Source organism: Denticeps clupeoides, chromosome 15, assembly GCF_900700375.1.
Source record: "Denticeps clupeoides chromosome 15, fDenClu1.1, whole genome shotgun sequence".
Classification (NCBI taxonomy): Eukaryota; Metazoa; Chordata; class Actinopteri; order Clupeiformes; family Denticipitidae; genus Denticeps; species Denticeps clupeoides.
In genome coordinates, this window is record NC_041721.1 from 19,681,048 (window position 1) to 19,695,656 (window position 14,609).

The 14,609-nt window shown below is 45.1% G+C and overlaps 1 protein-coding gene across 1 annotated transcript in view; it reads left to right on the forward strand.

The window, feature by feature from the left end:
* The first annotated feature begins 3,318 nt into the window (after positions 1-3,318).
* The window catches only part of LOC114764578 (acid-sensing ion channel 4-A-like), a 28,960-nt gene continuing 17,669 nt past the window's right edge, over positions 3,319-14,609 (forward strand). Inside the window, exon 1 of the mRNA XM_028954309.1 lies at positions 3,319-4,564. Within this exon, the coding sequence (XP_028810142.1) occupies positions 3,848-4,564 (717 nt within the window). The 5' untranslated portion in view covers positions 3,319-3,847. The remainder of the gene's footprint in view (positions 4,565-14,609) is intronic.

A 14,609-nucleotide genomic window follows, 5' to 3' on the forward strand; every position in this document is an offset into this window, starting at 1 on the left:
ATTTGCTTAAGGAACCTTGTTGGAATCGGATCCAAAGCGCAAGTACATTGATTTGATGACGAGATTAATTTGATTAATTCATGCTCTTTAATAGGGTTGAATCGTTCTAATCGGTGGTCGTCTATTAGAAGATTATTTTCCATGGAAATATCGGCGGAGCTATTTATTGTGCTTTTAATCTTCTCTCTATTTGCGACAATTCATAAAATCATCGCTACTATGATGATATTGAGTGGTCGCATCCATTTCTGTCTTATTCCTGTTTAGTTTGGCTATAGTTTTAAACAGGAATCTGGGATTATTTTTGTCTATTAACGAGGACAGATACGTTGATCGAGCCGCGCTAAGAGCCTTCTTATAGTTAAGTAGGCTCTCCTTCCAAGCTATTCGGAATATGTTTAATTTACTTTGACGCCATTTGCGTTCTAATTTCCGGGCGGTCTTCTTAAGCGAGCGCGTGTGATCATTATACCAAGGAATACATTTTTTATCTCTTACTATCTTCCTTTTGAGGGGAGCGACTATATCTAACGTACTACGCAGTGTTAATTCTAGACATTTGGTCGCTTGGTCAAGTTCAGCGGGGTCTGACGATGAGTTTATCAGCGTTGATAAATCTGGTCAGGTATTAATAAACCTCTGTGCCGTACTTGATGTAATTGTCCGTTTGTCTCTATAACGAGGGGGATTGAGTTTGTTGTGTCTGAGACATATTTTAAAAGTGATGAGGAAATGATCTGAGATAATTTCAGATTGCGGAAGAGTAACTATATCTTCTATATTTAAACCGAAGGTCAACACAAGATCGAGCGTGTGACCACCATCGTGAGTAGGTCCTGTTACATGTTGGTTAACTCCAACTGAGACAGGAATGCGGATCTGGACATACATGGCACAGGACATACACGGCAAGAAACACGGCACAAGGGCTGAAAACAGGGGAAAAAGGGGAGAATTTAAACAAACCCGCAGGCGTGTAGCCATTGCCAGAAGTGAAAAAACAACACTGCATATGTTTTACGGTCCACAAAAATGTTGCATCCCTGACTGGCTGCTACAAACGTTCTTATAACCAGCCCTGCAGATTGGTACTAGGTGCGTCTCCAGGTGCACCTAATCCTGACAAAATGTATTTAGTTGAAATCTTTAGGTGGTTCTTAAATTTTGATGTAAGCAATGAGGTGATTCTTTGGTTATCTTTGCACCGGGGCAAATTATGTTTGCTATAACTAGAATTTCTTTGTTTGTGAATCCACATAAGAAATCGCCCTCTATGATTTCATCCATATTACTCCTGTGAAATTTGCAATGATGGCTCGATTTAAACCTGAGAGTATTTCATAATTATGACTTAGCATCTCATAATTTTAACTTAGTATCTTATAATTATGACTCAAGTTTCTTATAATTATCACTTAGCATCTCATAATTTTTACTTAGTATCTCATATTTAGTAGCTGATAATTTTGACTTTGTATCTAATAATTCTGACTTAATATCTTATCATTTTGATTTAGCATCTCATAAATATGACTTAGTATGTCATTTCTATCACACCCATATGATTAATCCAATAAAGCAAATTTTTTTAGTGCTAATTGTTTAGTTGAAGTAAAATTACTTCAAAGACATTACAGATATTACAAATTACTCACAAAACAGTGACGTGAGTAAATGTAATTTGTTACTTTCTGGATAAGGGCGTCTGTTAAATATTCTAAATATAAATTAAGTAGTCATTGTTCCATCTATTAGGTGTGTGTGAGGAGAGGGACCATTTGCGGGTCCTTTTCTCGATCTGTTAAAATAGGAACACGGTTTAATTGTGGCTTTTTCTCCTCCCTCTGCAGCCGATGTGGTGGTTTTACATTTGGATGGGTAGGGGGTGTTAGGGGTCAGGGTTAACTGAGTTAAAAAAAGGAAAGCACTCAACACAACATTCCATATTTCTTCCACTGCACTGAAGGCCATGAGGGAGGGACGTTTTAATCACCACTCACCAAGCTCCTTCATGTCACGTCCCTCATTCGCTCAGGAAAAAGGATACTGTATGCACAGAAAACACTTGGCAACACTTCACACATATCACAAACCATATGCCACATAGAACAACTATATACTTTAAGAATATAATCACAAGGAACAGTGGCACTTGGCCGAAGGATTCTGGTAAATAAATTCAACAAAGTAATCATGATTTACTGTTTTTATTTTGATCCTGGGATCATCCTCTATCCAATAAAAACAACTGGTTCTGGATGTAGTGACACTGAGCTGCAATGTCACCAGGTCTGCAGAGCAGCCGTCGCTATGTTGTCTTGTCTTGTCTTGTGCTGTTGTATGGATGCTGCTCTCTTTCAGGTCTGATCAGTGAGTTGATTAGTTAAAGACTCAGTTCTTCAATGACTTTTGTCCATTATCTGATGTGCTGAGTTAGCAGGGTGCTAAGCAATTACTGTTTTCTGGGGAGAAAAGAGCTGTAACCACACACTTCTTCCCTAAACACACACACACACACACACACAGACACTTTAAAATCTTTGTAAAGCTAATGTATAAAAGTAATGTAAGCATCTTCTAAACTAAACACACTCATCCACAAACACACACACACATGCCTGATCAATACCCCTTCAATCCCCCTCAGGATGAGATTGATTGTTATAAGTGTCCAAACTCTCCCTCAGTCTTCATTATCAAGCACATTAGTCTGTACAGCACCGTCAAATAACACAGACACACTGTGACACATTACAAGAGTTGAAAAAGTGAGCAAAGACCTGTTCACTGCCAACTTGTTCCTCGGATATCAATTTCAAAACCACCCAATCTGGCAAGCATGAGCGCAATCTCCTCATCTCCTCCCTTCCTCCTCACTTTCCCTTCAAACTCATTGATAATATCTGTTCACAGCATGTCAGTATAAATCACAATCTCAGCCTCTGTTACATCACTAGTCCACTACAAGACCAAACGTGGTCAACACACAACAGTATATCACTCCGTATATCAGACCTCTTAAAACACACATTTGCATGTGCATGTAGCATAGTCTGTTTATGTAGATGTGTTCATGCCAGGAATGATAGAAGGACCAGAGAAGGAGAAGCTACAAAGTTTGTGGCCAGGGTGGAGTGTGTGTGGGGGGTTGTGGCTTCTCTTCAATGAGGGGGAAATAATCACACCCCAGTCTAGTTATGAATTATTAAGAGCCCTTCTCCCCCGCCCACCCTCTCACCTCCCTCCCTCACTCTCCCTCACTCTGTCTCTCTCCGTCCTTCAGCCACTGTTTGCTTTGATCGCTGCCACTGTGTTCGTTGTTCCACGGCACTCAGCAGGAGAGGGTGAAGACTGATTCAATTCTCACTTCATTTTCCTCTCAGCACGTCTCTCTATGCGTTAGTAACGGGCATAGTTTAGCTGTTGGTTCAATGCATCGGAACGCATGTGGACAGAAACAACCAGTACCCTCCACAGCGATACGAGTTCTGTCGCCACAGAGACGCAGCTCCCTTCTCTCTCCGGGGACAGGGATCAGTGTTGGAGAAGCCTCTATTTAGATGGAGTGCAGCTCAGTGCACCTGCACTGCTGTCCTTCCTCACAGAGGACAGGAGAAGAACATTGAGAAAGAAGTCAGACAGCTGCAAGTTCAGGACTAAGTGACTGAACATCAGACCTACAAAAAGATCGGGAGATGGGACAGTGACATCAAAGGGAGGGATATCAGCAAAGATCAGCACCAATCCTGATGAAGAGACTTCACCTTCAAAATCTTGGAGACTTGGAGAATTGGCAGAACTGGTAGAGTGAAAGAAAAGTCTGAGTGACACAGGACACCACGCTTAGATGGTGGAGGAGACAGTGAAAACAGCAAGAAGGGTGGAAAGACCCCCGGACACCTCTGGACCAACTGCACAGAACTTGCTCCGGGAGGCGGGGCTCACAGAAGCAACCATGGCTTCCCAAATGGCTTCCCAAATGCCCATTGAGTTTATCTGCAAAATCAAGTTTCCAGAAGAAGATGGCAGGAACAGAGGGGCAGGCACTGACCGGGAACTCAGCAGTGAGCTGGATGGTGGGTCTGGTCACCCAGGAGTGGAAAGCAGTCTGAGGCAGTTTGCTATCTCCTCCTCCCTACATGGCATTGACCACATCTTTGTGTCAGGTCACCTGGGCATGCGGCAGACAGTGTGGGCTTTGGCGTTCTTGACCTCCCTGGCCCTTTTCCTGTACCAGGCGGCCAAGAGTGCAGCAGCATACCTGGAGCACCCTCACGTGGCTGCACTGAGGGAGGAGCCCCGTCAGGACATGGTGTTTCCTGCAGTCACCCTGTGCAATGTGAACCGCTTCCGCTTCTCTGCCCTCACGGACACAGATATCTACCACCTGGCCAATCTCACTGGCCTCCCACCCAAGAACCGTGCTGGCCACCAGCCTGGAGACCTGGAGTACCCGGCCCCAAACATGCAGGACATCTTCAACCGCACTGGCCACCAGCTGGAACACATGCTGAAGAACTGCAACTTCAGCGGAGACAAATGCTCAGCAAAGGACTTCAGTGTGGTGAGTACAACAAATAGCTCCGTCCACAGCATATGCTAGAACATCAGTGAGCAGTGATGAACACATAACAATGTCCTGGCTTCTGCCTGGTGTGTATAATCAATGTTGGGGAGTAACAAGTTAAATGTAACAGTATTATGTAATTTAATTACAAAACAAGTATAATTGTAATTATTGGAGGAAAAGCTGTATTTAAATTGCAGTTAATTGTTGAAAGAATTGTGATTACAATTTTAGTCTTAATATTGTATACAAAACTTTGCCAATATGATTAATAATAGTGGTGTAGTAGGAGTCATGAGAGTGGTGTTTGTGTCAGCATTTAAAAAATCCCTTTGAAAATCCCTAGTAGCTGAATATGATGACATATAACGCATCTGCTTGGATGTTGGAGCTGGACTGTCTACATGCTGATTCCTGTCAGAAAAAGAAAAAAAAGAAAATTATTCCAAATAAATTAAATATTAAATATATATTTGCATATAGCACTTCTGCGCAGGTCACAGTTAAAGATTAATTTTGTTGAACTTTGGTCTGCCGGAGAAAAATGTTGGATGCTACAGACCTGACAGGTGTGTTTTCACAGAGAATGGGTACTGGTTTACTGGGACAGAGGGCAGAGGAACCCCAATCATAAATTTTCTCACATTATTCAATGTTCTTGAATGTTAAATATTTGATTCAGGAGTGGTTAACTGTATGATCTTACAGTAAAATGATATTATATTGTCTTTTTTAAATTTATCAATCATAAGGATGATAATTCAAGTAGTAAAAGAGTTTGGAAGTAGTCAATGTTTACTACTGCTATAGGGTAAACACTGTCTGGTTTTCACTTCACTTTGACACAGTGTCAATTATAAAGTCCAGTTTATCACAGAGTCCCCCTATTAGACACAGACACAGACAAAGTTAAATTCACCCTAGTTAGGCTGTCCTAGTTAGGGTACCGGGCCACTGTAGCACCAATATACTACTATCACCACATATCGGTCGAACAGTGCCACCATCTGCCGCTGCTTCTGTTTGTTTTCTCCGAGACACGGAATCAAGCGGCCAGACTACTGGCAGACTCCAGTGAAGAGACCAGCAGATAAATGGTCTACATTACGTGTCCATGATGATGCTACTGGTCCACTTGAAGATCCCTTAAGCTGTAGTTGTAACAGTGGTGGTGGCTGTGGTGACCCTCTGGTTCATTTCATGCTATGTCCTCGTTTAGCAGTTGTCAGGAACCAGGATTTATCTGCTGGTCTCTTCACTGGAGTCTGCCAGTAGTCTGGGCGCTTGATTCTGTGTCTCAGAGAAAACAAACAGAATCAGCAGCAGACGGTGAATTTAACTTTGTCTGTGTCTAACAGGGGGACTCTGTGATAAACTGGACTTTATAATTGACACTGTGTCAAAGTGAAGTGAAATGAGTGTCTAGGACTTAAACAAAAAGCCAGAGAAAACAGATTGGATTTAAACACTGAGACTGTGTCCCAGACACTGACAGGCAAGCCGTTCCACAACTGCGGTACTCTATAGGAGAAGGATCGGCTCCCAGCTGTGACCTTCTGTACATTTGGTACCAGTAGTGACCCTGCACCCATTGATCGAAGGGGCGTGGCGGGTTGTAAAGAACTAAAAGTTCACTCAGGTATTGCAGGGCGAGACCATTTAGAGCTTTATAGGTCAAAAGTAGGATTTTGTAGTCAATCCTAAATTTGATGGGTAACCATTGCAGTGATTGTAAGACTGGAGTGATGTGGTCAAATTTCCTAGTTCTAGTTAGAACTCTGGCTGCAGCATTCTGTACTAGCTGGAGTTTACTCATGCACCTACTAGAGCATCCAGACAGTAATGCATTGCAGTAATCTAATCTTGATGTAATAAATGCATGGACCAACTTTTCTGCATCATGCATTGAAATGATATTTCTTATTTTCGCAATATTTCTAAGGTGAAAGAAATCTATCCTAGTGACATTATCTATGTGCGAATTGAATGAGAGACCTGCATCAATGATGACACCTATATCCTTTACTTTAATACTTTCGAAAATAGAAAGGCTATCCAGGGTTATGATGTAGTCAGCCAGCTTATGTCTGGCTGCTTGAGACCAAAGTTCAAGAGCTTCTGTCTTGTCAGGGTGGTAGTAGCCTAGTGGGTAAGACACTCGCCTGTGAACCAGGAGACCCAGGTTCAAATCCCATGTACTACCATTGTGTCCCTGAGCAAGACACTTAACCTTAAGTTGCTCCAGGGAGACTGTCCCTGTAACTACTAAGTCGCTCTGGATAAGGGCGTCTGATAAATGCTGTAAATGTAAAATGTAAATGTCAGGGTTTAACAGGAGAAAGTTGGTGAGCATCCACTGTGTAATGTCCTTCAGACAATTCTCTATTTTGTTCAGCTGCTGCCTTTGATCTGGCATTGCTGACAGATAGAGCTGTGTGTCGTCAGCGCAGCAATGAAAGCTAATATCGTGTTTGCGGATGATGTCACCTAAAGGTAACATGTATAGGGAAAAAAGACCTAGGACAGAACCTTGTGGAACACCAAACTCTACTTTACTATGTGAAGACGAAACACCATTGATATCCACAAACTGATATCGGGTGGTCAAAAATGATCTGAACCATTCAAGGGCTGTTCCCTTAATCCCAATAACATTCTCTAACCTGGCAAGGAGAATAGCGTGATCGATAGTGTCAAACGCTGCACTCAGGACAAGCAGCGAGATGCGTCCCTGATCAGTGGCCAACAGCAGGTCATTAACCACTTTAACCAGCGCTGTATCAGTGCTATGATGAGGTCTAAATCCCCATTGATATACTTCGTGGATATTGTTGCTGTCTAGGTATGCGCTCAGCTGCTGGGCTATGACTTTTTCTACGATTTTTTATTTAGACGGAAGGTTGGATATCGGTCTATAACTTGAAAGCTGACTGCGATCAAGATCAGGACGCACTTGCAGACATGCTTGGACAAGTTGTCGCATGGGGAGTGGACACTGAAAGAGCTGGGGAAGATGACCTGTGAGAGGGAGGCAGAGAGTAAGTGGGAACAGGAGTGGAGCAGAGGACGCGCTGCAGCACGGCTGGAGGGGGAGCTCTGGCTCTATGGGGTGGGAAGTCCAGGAAGGGCAACAAACCGGGCCATCTTTGAGAAGCAGTCGAGTAGGTGGTTATACCCCTGGATTGTGGCAGTCTGGTGATGAAATCCATGGAGAAATGGGACCAGGGGCGATGGGGGCGAGCTAGAAGGAGAAGGCCTTGTGGTCTCTGGGTGACGTATGCCTTTACGTCCATGGCAAGGCCTGGCCACCAAAATGTCTGGCAGATGTTGGTCAGGGTGTGCTGGCATCCGGGGTGTCCAGCCAGTGGTGTGTCATGCCCCCATTACAGGACGCATGGACGAAGACAGGGACATACGTGAGGATGGGAGGTAATGTTTGGGGTGGGGGGTGGTGTGCATGGTCTGCGATAACCTATTGCATGAGGGTCAAGTGCACAGGAGCCAGTAGGAAGGGCTGTGAGAGGATGGGGGAGGATGGATTGTCATCACCATCTGGGACATATCGGCGGGACAGGGCATCAGCTTTAGCATTTTTGATGCCAGGAATGTGAGACACTGTGAACTCTTAAGTGTGTGAAGAAAAAGGCCCATCGCGCTTGCCGTGGATTGAGGCGATGTGCGTCTTGTAGATATGCCAGGTTCTTATGGTCGGGTTAGGACATGGGTGGACCGCCCCCTCCAGCCAGTGGCTCCATTCCTCCAGTGCCAATTTTATGGGCAGGAGTTCTCTGTTTCCGACATCGTAATTTTGCTCAGCTGAGTTTAGTCTTTGGGGAAAAAAATGTATTGTCATTGGGTTGTGTTGGGACAGTACTGCTCCCACCTCTAGACTAGATGCATCAACTTTGATGACAAAAGGGAGTTGGGGGTCTGGGTGGAGTAAGATGGGAGTCGTTGTGAAGTGCTGTTTATGTTTGAGAACAGCCTGCTGAGCCTGTGGGTTCAATCAAAGTTGTGTGGGTTTGTCCTTGATCAGGGAAGTCATGGGTTGTGCCACCTTCCTGAAGTCATGGATGAAATGACAGTAGAAATTAGAGAATTGTTGTAGGTGACGGATTGTGGTGGGTCCTTGGGGTGACTGGTGTGAATGCCCAGGAAGGAAATTTTGGGTGCAGTTTGATGAAGAGGAGGTTTTGCTGGAGGACAGTTTAGACATCTAAGATGTGTGTCGAGAGGTTGGGTGAGTAAAATAATATGCTGTCTAGGTAGACAAACACAAACCAGTCTAACATGTCTCTGACATCGTTGGCCAGAGTACTGCCCATGGGAGCTGATCACGCCATAGGTCCAGGATGTCCACAGGGTGGATGACCCTCGGAGTCACCAGTGGGAGGACATGGATGACGAAAGCTCTGCCCCCACTCCCCTCTTCTGCTCCACAAACTTTCTGAACTCTAACACAAACACACACACACACACACACACAAACTGACCGTGCACCAGTCACTCTGTGCAGCATTGGTCTGTCAACTACCTCACTTTGTCACTTGTCACTTTTACACTTACAAGCTCTGTTGCACTACATTGTCCACATTGTTTACATGGTTTGCACTCTCCACCATGTGCCCTTATTTGTATATTGTGTTTTTAAAATTGTATTTATACCTTTGTATTTAATGTTACTTGTAAGCACCATGGGTCTGAGAGTAACGTAATTTCAATTCTCTGCATGTCCCGTACATGTGGCAGAATTGACAATAAAGCTGACTTTGACTTTGACTTGACTTTGATGACGTGGATTTTCGGTGGGTGGTCGGTGCCGGGATGCCCCATTGCTGGGGAGCCAGCCCTAGGGACCGTGGCCGCCACGCCTGACCACGCCGGGGCCATCACTCCTGACCACACCGGGGAGCCAGCCCGAGGGACTGTTCTTTACTTAAGTTAAACTGTTTTCAGCCACCGAGCCATGTTTATTTGTGTTTATTTATTTTTTATTAATAGAAACCCCTTTCCCAGCATGTCCTGCCTCTGTGCTTCCCTCCCCCGTCAGCATGCCAGCATGACACACGCCTGCTGGTTAGTTTGAGTTCTCCCCTTTGTTTAAATTGTTTTCGGCCCCCGAGACGTGTTTATTTGTGTTTATTTATTATTATAATAAAAACCCCTTTCCCAGCATGTCCCGCCTCTGCGCTTCTCTCCCCCGTCAGCTCGCGGATGTGACATCCTCAGAATCATACCCTTTTCTACACCTTTTTTAGCTCATCAGCAATAGCGGTCATTTAAACATGTTTACAAATACAAAGTCTTGAACCTTCCAAGTCCATACAACAAATCCATTTTCACGCCAATTAGGCAGAACAGGGAAGTGAGTGCATGTAGGTAGAAACGATAGCCCTGGTGCGGAGGGACGGAAGCGGTGGCGGTTTCCACCACTTTGATCTGCGAACGTAAAACCGACGTGAGCCACAAAATCCATGGAACCACCAATGTCCTCTAGTAAAAGGTAGTTGGGGTGTCACGTCCATGCGGGCATGACGAGGCGGGTGCACAGAGAGCAGGACGAAGAGTGACGAGGAGACAAGGAATGAAGGACGCTAACACCTGACATCACGAAACAGGGGTTTAATTGGTGAAGCACAAGATAGGGGAGACATCCGAGACGTTGACAGTGGTGAACACGGAACATAACGTTAAAGACCTGACGGCGAACAGAAACGAACAGGGCAGCTTTATACAATTAACACAGGTGAAAACGATTAGGGAACATTTCACATGACAAAGTAACCCCATTTCGGACCGGATCGTGACATGGGGAGGGACAACTAAAGACCAGGTCTTTAGGATCGAATGTCCTGTCAGAGAAAGCATAATCAGAAGAAAGTGCAGCAGATTTAGTTGCATTCGGAAGGGATATCAAAGTCTCAGAGTTCAAAGAACAAGGGCCCGGCGTGAGCCGCAACACCCCACGGATATTGTCATTCGCGTTTTAGGTTGAATCGGGGACGGGGCAGGATGAGAGGGAGGAGTAGAGAAGAGAGGATATGAGCAGGATAAGGCTTAAAGGTTTTAGGCAAGGAAGGAGCCAAGTCGAGTTGACGGATGCCAATCAATTACTGAGCGGCTGGCAGTGGCAATCTTGCCAATTTATAGGAGTCACGTTACCTCATCTCTGTGTTGCTCCCAGTCACATGGATGGAATCATGTGACGCTCCCTTTTTTAAATCTTTGAATTGCCATCTCACTCTGTTTACCCTTTCCAGCTACCTTCTTCTTTTTTTGGCCACAGAGAGAATTAAAATTTCAGAAGATGGACATGAGACATGATAACTGCATTAGAGAGAGTGTGCATTTTTTCACCAGTACATCTTAAAATGTTCAGGCCTTGACATGGATGGTGTTAGACTGAATCCCCCTCACCAGAGTCTGTAAAACTGTTTAATTTCATCATACTATAACCAATCAGTCACTGCAAATGAAAAATACATATTTTTTTTCTTCAAATGTATATGATCTTAATGTTTACACCTTTTTGCCATGCTTTTCTCCATCACACCAACACAGCATCTGTGTTTTTTGTGTGTTTTTGTGTCGAGTGGGTGTATTGAGTATGCTTGATGACCCCATCTAATATTTATATTTTTTACGCTTATATTTTTCTCTTAAGGATTATGAGTTTTGGATAGTCCTGAGCCTTTATCTGCAATGGCTTTACTCCAAATTACCTTATTCATCCTAAGCCCATACAAAAGACCCAGTCAGACAAGTTTTATTCATAAATTATCATTAAGGATATCTCAAGGATATCTTCCCTATAGAGAAAAGCCCTCTCTGATTGAGCACTTCTTTAAATTGTGTGGCTTTTTTCAGACCTGAGGAAATTGTGGTTGCTGTGGAGAGGAGGCAGGATAGAGTATTTCAGACTTGCTGTATTTTTGTGATTCTGTTCCATGTTATTTATAGAGCACTTTTAAGAAAAGACACCATTACTGAAGTTCTTAACCGAAAGCCGCAGTGAGCCAAGAATAATTCTACAGAACCTTTAGAACCAAACTCATTCTTCCAGTGATATCAAGTGACTCTGTGTGACATCAACTGACTCTGTGTGACATCAAGTGGCTCATCTTGCTGAATTGCATCTGTGTACCAGTTTGTGTGATCCCAGTGTTCCAAACCCAGCCCTGTTCATTTAAGCCTAGTTTATTTTAATCCTATTTCTATTTAAGTGCATGTTGGAATGAAACAGGGCAGTGGTTGTTGGGTAAGGAAACGGACCCGTAATCAGAAGGTTGCCGATTTGAATCCGGAAGCAAATACTGTCCCCACACACTGCTCCCTGTGCGCCGTTCATGGCTGCCCACTTCTCACCAAGGGTGATGGGTTAAATGCAGAGGCCACATTTCGTTGTGTTATAGTGTGCTGTGCTGGGGTGTTTCACAATGACAATTACTCAATTCAGTCTCAGTCTTGTCTTGGTGTCAGTCTTAATTTTCAATTCACTTCAATTCAGTGCACTTTATGGAATTTAATTCAATGCACCTCAATTCAAATGCCACCAGTCAGATGCATTAATTTTAAAATCATTACATTTTATATATTTTCTCAATGGACACTGCCAGCGCTTGACAGGCCACACACATAATACACATTACATCATAGCAAAGTCGGCAAAGAAATTTATGGAAATGTCCGCAAAGTCGGTGCCTTCTGGGACCATGCACGGTCCTGGTGCCAAGCAGGGGGCATTGCCAGACCATCCAGCTAGCCCCTTCTGCATCCGTTGGGACAAGCAGGCCCTCTTCCTGCCTGTCCCAGCTGGGTCCTCATGCCTACCCGGGGGCTCTATGGTGCTCCACCCCTCTGGAGGCGGACACAGGCCCATGCCTCACCGGCTACCGGAGGACCCAGCTCCATTGCTTCCCCACCTACCCTCCCCTCAGGGGGAGCCCCCAACCCAAACTGCACCCCCCAAAAAAATTCCAAAAAAAGTTCGATCCCTGGCTCAGGCTCTGGCCGATCAGCCTCCGCCTTCAGTCTCTGCTGGAAGTCCCGAAAACTCCTGTCAGTCTCTCCCTGCTGCAGAGGGCTGCCAGAGGGTGGTGGTGATCTCATCTGTGTCTGCTGCCGCACTGCAGGGTCCTGGGACCCTTGGGCTGTCCCACACAGGGCTGGGCACGTCGCTGGAGATGTCTTCTCCAGCAGGCGGGGGCGCTGGTGCTGTGCTGCCGTTCAGCTGGGGAACGTCCGGGCAGAGGGAAGGCAGGTCGGCGACTGGAGCTGGGAAGGCGTCTTCCCTGTGAGGCAGTTCCGTCAGTGCAGTTGCTGGCTGGCGACCTCCTGTCACCCTGTTCCACCAGCTTACCCCCGCATCGCTGACTTCCTCCTCGCTGTTGTCGCACCTCTGGGATCCTGGACGGGCACGATGGGCGGAGCCATCCCGGCACCGACCAGCCAATCGCCGTCATCCTCGTCACCTCCCCGGAAGTCACGTGAAGCCAATCCACGTCATTGTCACTTACGTCATCCGTGTCCTCCCACCAGTAACTCCGAGGGTCGTCCACCCTGCTGGCATTCTGGACCCAGGGTGCGATCAACTCCCAAGGGCAGTACTGGAGCCTGGCTGGAGCCTGCCCACCTCCTCGCTGGAGGGACGCTGCCATTGTCGCTTCTCACCCACCTGGAAGTGATGTGGGTCCCCACTGACCTCGCAACGATCGCGTACTGGCGCGATGGGCGGAGCCCAACTAGCGTCTCCAGTGCTTTTGCCGTCGTCGTCCATGTCGTCCCAGTCCACGGGGAGCCTTGCCAGCAGAGCACAGAGTTCATGGCTCGACATGACGAAGATCGTGGGGGTTGCATTCTCTGCGCTCGCTGCCCACGTCACTTTCTCGCTGCTGCCAATGCCATCGTCTTCGCTCCGCCCCCCCACCCGCAGACGTTGTCGCTTCTGGGTTTCACGGATTCTCCCGGGGGTGACGTCATCATGCGGCGCCGCGTGCCATGGTTTATCGGGGACAAACCACTCGACTACAATGGGCGGCATGTCTCTCCCCCGGTCTGCGTCCATCTTAGCGTTTCTTCTCTTCTTCTTTTTACCTCTGCGCTTTTGGGTAGAGGGACGACATTCTGTCACGACTACGGACTTACGGGGGAAGGAAACGCAGAGGTGTGACATGCTGGGAATGGGTTTTATTATAAATCAACAATAAATACAAATAAACACGGCTTGGTGGCCGAAAACAGTTTGACTTAAGTAAAGAAAATAAACTTGCTTGCAGGCGTGTGGCGATTGCCAGAACTCAAAAATACACGTGAAACATAAACAGGTCAAGTTCGTACACAGAGTTCACGAAAATGTCGTCCCTTTCGAAGGGGCGGAAATCTGCGGTTTTATGCGCTGTCAGGATTGGGTACAGGTGATTAGCATAGCTGCAGTCGCTAATCCTGACAGTTTGTTTTTCATTTTTATTTAATTAATTTTGTTTATTGTATGAGTGTACATCACTTTAATTTATGTCTTTTATTGTTTGAGAGTACAGAACTTTTGGCTTCATCCATGTCTGTTTTAAATGTACTTTATAAATAAAATGGATTGGAGTGGATTACTGTAACAATTATTAAGGCATTGATTTAAAATTATTCTAATTCATTATTTAACCAAAGAAGAAACTGTATTCTCAATTAGTGACTGATTACAATTAAATCACTACTTAGATACCACCAGTTGTCATGTACATTAAAGAGAACTAAAAACTAAAATAATGTTTTAATGAAACACATCAGTGCTAGAAATAATATTGGCAGGATTATTACTTTTACAAAAACTGCCCTTTTAAAGTAAAGTAAAGTTGTTGTTTTTTTTACTTGGTTTTTCATGCATCAGTAATTAGAAATTTAAGCCTTTTCCTCCAAAGCCCTGATTCTCGGGAAGCACTCCTTCTATTCATTTATTAATTATTCATTTCAAACATTCAGAAATCAGTCATGCCTGTCAGCTCTTACGACTTGGCTGAAGTTCTTCCAACATAAAAATGACTCCAGGGAT